At 58.8% G+C, this 7,656-nt stretch overlaps 2 protein-coding genes across 2 annotated transcripts; one reads left to right on the top strand and one right to left on the bottom strand.

The window, feature by feature from the left end:
- Window position 1: 1 nt before the first annotated feature.
- On the top strand, window positions 2-3,534 carry MPI (mannose phosphate isomerase). Its single transcript, XM_054642132.2, has 8 exons — window positions 2-79; window positions 392-519; window positions 795-995; window positions 1,076-1,217; window positions 1,804-1,986; window positions 2,084-2,257; window positions 2,443-2,651; window positions 2,999-3,534. Exons 1-8 carry the CDS (start codon window positions 64-66, stop codon window positions 3,215-3,217), a joined length of 1,272 nt encoding a protein of 423 aa, XP_054498107.1. The 5' UTR covers window positions 2-63; the 3' UTR covers window positions 3,218-3,534.
- A 180-nt stretch (window positions 3,535-3,714) lies between these two features.
- Window positions 3,715-7,249, bottom strand: FAM219B (family with sequence similarity 219 member B). The gene is made up of 6 exons (XM_077185396.1): window positions 7,123-7,249; window positions 5,694-5,796; window positions 5,354-5,438; window positions 4,955-5,032; window positions 4,637-4,685; window positions 3,715-4,486 (listed from the first exon to the last, which is right to left on the bottom strand). Exons 1-6 carry the CDS (start codon window positions 7,210-7,212, stop codon window positions 4,328-4,330), a joined length of 564 nt encoding a protein of 187 aa, XP_077041511.1. The 5' UTR covers window positions 7,213-7,249; the 3' UTR covers window positions 3,715-4,327.
- Between the last annotated feature and the right edge of the window lie 407 nt (window positions 7,250-7,656).

Below are 7,656 nucleotides of genomic sequence, written 5' to 3'. Positions count from 1 at the left end.
GCGCGGCGGCGGCGGCGGCGGGGGGGCGGTGAGGGAGGGGGGCAGGTCCTGCCCGGCCGAGCCATGGCGGAGATCCGCGGTGAGCGGGGCACGGGCACCGGGCACCACCGCCCGCACGCCCGGGGATGGGCTCCGCGATGGGACACCGGGACCCCCTCCGGGACCCCCCGGGCGATGGGGAGCAGGGCCCGTGAGTCGTGCCCCCAGCCCGGGCACCCCGAGATCGCCGTGTGATGGTTGAAAATCGTCCCCACAGAGTGTCCCCTGCCAAGGCCGTGGTGTTCTCCCTCCCTGCCATTCTGTCACCCTGCCCCGCGGGCTCTGTGCGTGTGCGGGAGGATTTCCGGGGGTTCTTTCTGTGCCCCGCTAACACTTGAATTCCCTCCCGCAGTGTTCCCCCTGTCCTGCGTGGTGCAGAACTATTCCTGGGGGAAGGTGGGCCTGGAGAGCGAGGTGGCCAAGCTGGTGGCCAGCGCTGACCCCCTGGTCCAGATCCAGCCTGACCAGCCCTACGCTGAGGTGAGTGTGTCTCTGTGTCCATTCTGTCCGTGTGTCCGTCCCATCCGTGTGTTCATCCCACCCCGCGGCCGTGGTGGCTCTCACCATCCTGTGTCCTACCGGGACACGATGCTGCCCCTCAGCTGTCCCGTGTCCCCCTGGCTTGGAGGGCAGCCCGGCATGACTCAGCCCCCGAGGGAGCTGCCAGGGATCACCTCCCTGGAAAAGCCCAAGTCATCCGTGCTGGCTGCCCGGCTCGGCTCGGGGTGCCAGCTGTGTGTGTTGGTGTCTGGCAGCTCTGGATGGGCACACACCCCCGGGGCGATGCCCTCATCCGGGATAACCGCATCCCCCAAAAGACCCTGGGCCAGTGGATCGCCGACAACCCCGCCTGCCTCGGGGCCAAGGTGAAGGACGCCTTCCAGGGACACCTGCCCTTCCTGTTCAAGGTGCTGTCGGTCAACACCGCCCTGTCTGTCCAGGCACACCCCAACAAGGTAGGGAGAGTCCAGCGTGGGCAGCCCAGGCAGATCCTGTGTCCTGGGGAGCTCAGGCAGCTCCTGTTCCCTCTCTGCAGGAGCTGGCAGCGAAGCTCCATGCCCAGTTCCCTGAGCACTATCCTGATGCCAACCACAAGCCTGAAATGGCCATCGCCCTCACCCCCTTCGAGGGCATGTGTGGCTTCCGGCCTGTGGAGGAGATTGTCTCCTTCCTCCAGAGTAAGGGTGGAGGAGGGTGCATGGTCAGACTCCGAAGTGGGGATGGTGGCCATGGGGTGGGGATGATGGCCCTGCTCCCTTGGGATGGGCTCTGGGTTTGGGATGGTGGCCATGCTTCCTTGGGATGGAGTTTGGGGTGGGGATGAGGGCCCTGCTCCCTTGGGATGGGGTTTGGGATGAGGATTGTTACTCTCTTGGGATGGGCTTTGGTGTGGGGATGGTGGTCCTGCTCCCTTGCTATGGGCTTTGGTGTGGGGATGGTGGTCCTGCTCCCTTGCGATGGGCTTCAGGATGGGGATGGTGGCCATTCTCCCTTGGGATGGGCTTTGGTGTGGGGATGGTGGCCATGCTCCCTTGGGATGGGGTTTTGGGTGGGGATGGTGGCCATGCTCCCTTGGGATGGGGTTTGGGGTGGGGATGGGGGCCCCGCTCCCTTGGGATGGGGTTCAGGGTGCGGGCAGCGCTCCCAGGGATGGGATTCGCCGTGGGGACGGTGACTGTGCTCTCCTGGGATGGGGGTGCTGCTCCTGGCCAGGGCTGTTCTCCCCTGGCCTGGGGCTGGCTCTGAGTGGCGCTGGCCCCGCAGATGTCCCCGAGCTGCGGGCCCTGATCGGGGAGGTGGCCGCGGAGCAGCTGGAGCGCAGCGGCAGCGACGACCCCCGCGGGGTCTCGGCCGCGCTCCGCGTGTGCTTCACCCGCCTCATGAAGAGCGAGAAGAAGTTCTTCGTGGACCAGCTGAACATGCTGGTGAAGAGGATCTCCCAGGAAGGTGGGTGCTGGCTGTGACACCCCAAACCAGTTCGGGGGGCTGTGTTTGGGGAGAGGCTGAGGCTCTCCCCACACTGGTCTGGGTCTGTCCTGCGCAGCGGCGGAAGGGAAGGACACGTCAGGGAGCAACGGGGAGCTGCTGCTGCGGCTGCACTCCCAGTATCCGGGGGACATCGGCTGCTTCACCATTTATTTCCTGAACCTGGTGAGGCTGGAGCCAGGGGAGGCCATGTTCCTGGGAGCCAACGAGCCCCACGCCTACCTGCACGGAGGTGAGCGTCAGGGGGGCTCTCCTAAGCCCGGCATCCTGCAAGGCCGGGCCGTGGGGACGGGAGGAGGGGCTGGGCTGAGGGCTGGGCTGTGCTGAGGGCTGGACCGAGGGCTGGGCTGGACCGAGGGCTGGGCTGGGCCGAGGGCTGGGCTGGGCTGGGCTGACGGCGCTGCCCCGTCCCCACAGACTGCGTGGAGGTGATGGCGTGTTCGGACAACACGGTGCGGGCCGGGCTCACGCCCAAGTTCATCGATGTGCTCACTTTGTGTGAGATGCTCAACTACACACCAGCACCCAGCAGCTCCAAGATCCTCCCGGCAACGCAGAGCCAGCTCGATCCCCACGTCTACCTCTACGACCCACCTGTGCCAGACTTCACCATCATGAGGATAGAGGTGAGAGGTGACAGCTCCGTGCTGGGGACACCGGGTGGGACACACCAGTGCTGGCTGGGGCTCACTCACCTTTGTTATCAGTGTCCTGGCAAGGTGGGCGGGATGTTTGGGCATAATGGGGTGCTGGTCTCTTTATCCCTCCCTGGAGCTTGTTCACCTTCTCCAGCAGCTCTGGGCAGAGGGAGAACCAGGAAGAGGCCTTGGGTTTCCTCAGCCAAGCTGAGTTCCCTGGGTTTGGGCTGCTGCAGGCACAGCAAAGGGGTGGGAGTGGGGCCAACCCCCTTCCAGCTCTGCAGAGAGGAGGAAAGCTGAGGGACACCCCAACACAGTGACATTTCCCTTGGCAGATCCCTGCCTCCATCAAGCTGTACCTCATCTCTGCCATGGACTCTGCCAGCATCCTGCTGGTGATCCAAGGGACAGCCGTGGGCACCTCCACAGCGGCAGCCTCAGAGATGTCCCTGCGCCGTGGCTCCGTGCTCTTCGTGTCGGCCAACGAGAGCATCTCCCTGCACCTCTCCTCACCCGAAGGGATGCTGCTCTTCCGAGCCTGCTGCCTCCTCTGAGCAGCGCCTGGGACACTTCCACCACAACACTCCATGTTTGAGTAGATAGAAACTGCTGTGGGCAAAGTCTTCTTGCTTGAAAGGTCTCCCTCCACCTGTTAAACCCTCAAAGCAGCCCTGGGGTATAGAAAGAGCAGTTCTGTGGATCAGCTCCTTGGAGGTGGTGCAGACCACAGGCTTTCTGCTGCTTCTGGTGGGCTCTTCCCAAACCTGGCTGATGGCAGCCAGTGTCCCCCTTCCCTGGCTGTAAAAGGGGGCTGCCTGGGGGATGATGGAGCAGGAGAGCCTCTGCTGCTGTGAATAAAGAAGTGACTTTGTCCCTGGCGAAGGGCAGCGTGGTGGAGGGAGCAGGAGGATGGAGGGGGACAGAGAGGCTGGGAGCAGCTCCAGCATCCCCCCAGCGCTGGCTGTTATTCCCCCCCTTGCTCCTCAGGCACAGGAAAAGAGTAAAATGTGATGAGAGAAGACAGGAGTCCCCCTCACAGCACCAGCACCCCTTCTGAGTAATGAGATCCAGTTTATTAAGTGCTCCCTTTTACAAGTAAGATACAAAAACAAACAAACATGCCCCCCACCCAACCAATTCATGTCTCTTGACATGAAATATTTAAATAAGGTTTCTGTATAAGAAGCTGATTGTCCTCTATGTCATAGAGCAGGACCATGGTTTAAGGCAGCGTTTATGGTTTGCAGGAGGGAGGCTCTCCAGCCCCCCAAATCCAAGCCCTGTGCAGAGCTGGGATGGGGGCCTGGGCTGTGCCTCACCTGCATCAAAGCAGCGTTGAGGAGAATGGGAATAAGCCATTAGCTCCAACCCCAGAAACTCCCAAATCCTTCCCTTAATACCCCCGTGAAGGTGCCAGGCCCTGCCTGTCCTCTCTTCCCACCCCAGCCAAGTGCGAGGTCCCATGCAGGTCACCAAAATGTCACTGTGCCACCGCCCCCTGGTATTGCTGAGTGTAAGGAGAAGTCTTTTGGAGTCAGTTGGTCTCTGCCACGAGCAGCATCGTTCAGTTCAGTCCTTGTGTCACCATCCTGGCACGGGACCTGACACCCACCAGCCATCCACGGGACAAAGAAAGTGCTGGATTTTGACCTGTTCTTGTGCAGCTACTGGATCACACAGGAGAGATTTTCTCCAAAACAACAGGGGCAAGAAGAGGAGGCAGCAGGTTTTGGGGGGATGAGATCCAGGTCTTCATCATCGGGGACCTCGTCGAGGTGGTACCCATCCTGCAGCAGCTGCCGGCTCAGGTCCTGGGTCACCTGCTGCAGGGGACAAAGCAGAGCTCTGCAGGATGGACACACATCCATGCCCTGGGGGTGATGCTTCCAGCCCCAGCCAGAGCCTCGAGGGGTCAGGGGGACGAGGGAGCCCCTGGGGACCCCATGGTGTCACAGTCAGAGCCCCGCACTTGCCTCAGCAGAGGAGTATCCCGAGGAACACCTGGATCCTGGCTCCCCATCACTGAGGGGAAAAAGAAACAGAGCTGGCCAGGAAATGGGGGCTTTAGGGTGCAGGTAAGGGGAATTTGGGGGAAAAAAGGAGCTGGCAGTGTAACCCCAAGGAGTATTTGAAATCTGGGACAGCAGGAGTGTTTCGCTGCCCTGAGGTGCCCAGTGCCACCAAGGATGCTCTACAACTGACAAGGAAAATCAACCCCCCCAAAAAGCCATCTGGGAGAACCCCCACCCTCAAAATCGTGGGATATTTACTGAAAATCTTGGGCTATTCACCTGTCTGAGTCGAGGGAGACCAGGTTTTCATCAGCTGTCTGGCTGAGCGCCGTGTAGCCCTTGTTGAACTTCACAGACCTGCCAGGAAATGCAGGAGGGAGACCAGCACAGATGTTTTATGTGCAAACACATCCATGGAGCTGACAGGCTGAGGAGCCAGGGCAGGGATCCCACTCCTTCCCACCACCAGCTAAACCCCAGGATACCCAAATAAATCCATACCACTAAATAATCCCCAAAACAGAGAGAAAATCAGTATATTTTATTATACTGGGTGTTCCTGGCCAAACAGAGCCAGGAGAATAAGGTCCCAAACTCTTCTTTTTAATCCTCTGAGTTTCCCAGTCTCCCCAAGAAAAGTGAAATAGGCATTTTGAAAAGAGGAGGAGGAGATCAGACCTTTTAGGAGTTGGTTTCAGGGCAGTGGGTGCCCCCAGCAGCCCCTGCCTTCGCAGCGCTGCCTTTGCCAGCTCCCGCTGCCTCTCTGCAAGCCAAGAACAGGGACACAGAGGAAAAATCCCCAAATGCTCCCAAAGGGGTTCTTCTTCTGGGGAATGGGTGAGGAGGGTGGTGCAGGTGAGCCTGGGTGCAGTGCAGTGCTTTCCCAATGGGGTTTTAATGGGGTTTTATAAAGGTTTTATCCCACCAAGGAATAAAAGGGCTTTTGGTAACCCCAGCTCTGGGAGAGAAGTGGGAATGACACCCAAAATCCCAGCAGAGTGCACCAAGCATCACTTACTCAGCTTGGCCTGGATGGAGGGAGGTTTGCTCATGATGTATGGACCTCTTTTCTCCACCACATCTGTCCCTTTGTTCAGCCTCTTCTTTTCAGTCCAAATCAGCTAAAAAATGGAAGAAGCATTTAGCACCTCTCCACGGGGATGAAGTAAAGCAGAGTCATCTCAGAGCATCTGATCCTTCCTGGGAGCTCAAGGTCAGCAGGGAAATCTGCTCCCAGGGAAATGTGTCCCCAGGGACAGCTCCTCCTCCCCAGCCCAGGAGGAGGGAGAGGAAAAGGAATAAGCAGATCTGATAGCAGATGAGAGGATTATTTGGGAATGGTGGTGCTAATTAAAAGCACAGGTAGTCACCATCAGTTCCTGTGCAAGCCTGGCTGCAGTAATACTTGGGAAAAGGTGGTAGAGGAGATTTCCTGAGAGGTTAATCAAACACAAATGTAAGGATTGTGTATTTTTAATTTGGGGTTTCCAAGCTTCTCCTTTTATCCAGTTATTGTCAAGGAGAACCAATGCTTCTAAGGGCAAGGGGGAGGAAAAAACCTCCACAAACACAAGAAGTAATGAATAAAATAGAGGGAAAATCAGAGAGAGTTGGCACAGGAGGGACATGGAATTAAAGGAACACGGCAGAGGACTGGGGATGGTGATTGCAGAGCACGGCCAGGATTAGCCTCAGTGTCTTAAGCTGGAATTAGCAGGACAGAGCTTTATAGTGGGAATGACCAGGCAGGCAGTGCCCCCCCAGATCCCTCTGGATGTGCCATACCCCTTCCTAGCCAGCTGATGCTGTGCTGATACACCTCTGTGTGTGTACATATATATAAAATTATTTTTATATTTATATTTATACACTGTATACACTACTGTGCTTCCCTGTCTGCAGCTCGGAAAGATGAACTGTCCCACTGTATTGCTCCTATACTGCCCCACACACCTACCCCACACTGCCCCATGGACATACCCCAGCCCTACAACCCCTGTGCACACACCCCACAGTGCCCTACAGATACCCCCAGCCCCATAACCCCTGTGCACACACCCCACACTGCCCTACGGATACCCCCAGCCCCATAACCCCTGTGCACACACCCCACACTGCCCTACGGATACCCCCAGCCCCATAACCCCTGTGCACACACCCCACAGTGCCCCATGGACATACCCCAGCCCTACACCACCCCTGTTCACGTACCCCACGCTGCCCCACACTCTCCTCAGCCACACAGCCCCATGCAGATATCCTACATGGCCCCATACCCCCATAGCCCCCGGCAGATATCCTACACAGCTCCATGCAATATCCCACACAGCCCCATAGCCCCATACAGATACCCCACACATCCCCACACCCACAATGCACATACCCCTCCCAGCCCCACGCTCGCCTCCCAGCCCCGCAGCCCCAGCACGCCCGTACACCGCACGTACCCCCGGGCCCCGCCGGCCGGCGGCTCCGCTGGCAGCGGCACCAGGACCGGCACCGGGACCTGGCCCGGCTCCGCCGCCGCCCGTCGCCATGGCTGCCCCTGGCCCCGCCCCATGGCCCTCCCGCCAATGGCAGCGCGGGGCCGGCGGGGCTCAGCCAATGGGAGGCGGGGAAAGGGCGCGCCCCTCTGCCGCGCATGCGCGGTGGGACCGGCCAGCGGGGCGGGAGAGCGGGACGGGACCGCGGGACAGGAGAGCGGGACGGGACACAGGGACTGCGGCACAGGATCATGGATTGAAGTAGGAGTCTTTTCGAGACAGGTCCCATAAGCTCTTGGAGGTCTATTTCACACTCAAGATAGCTCCAGCCACTTTTGGAGGTCTAAAATCAGCACCAGGATGGCTTCTGTTACAGTGTTGGAAACAAAAATGTTTCAATAAAAGGCAAAATAATAAACTCTTTACAGAGAAAAATCGAGCCAGGTGGGAGAGGTTCTTGCTCTTGGTAAAACACCTCAAAAAAGCCAATTGGTTTTT

This window comes from Agelaius phoeniceus, chromosome 13, assembly GCF_051311805.1.
Source record: "Agelaius phoeniceus isolate bAgePho1 chromosome 13, bAgePho1.hap1, whole genome shotgun sequence".
Lineage (NCBI taxonomy): Eukaryota > Metazoa > Chordata > Aves > Passeriformes > Icteridae > Agelaius > Agelaius phoeniceus.
The sequence above is the reverse complement of the archived record's forward strand: the minus strand, read 5'-3'. Positions and strand labels throughout refer to the sequence as shown.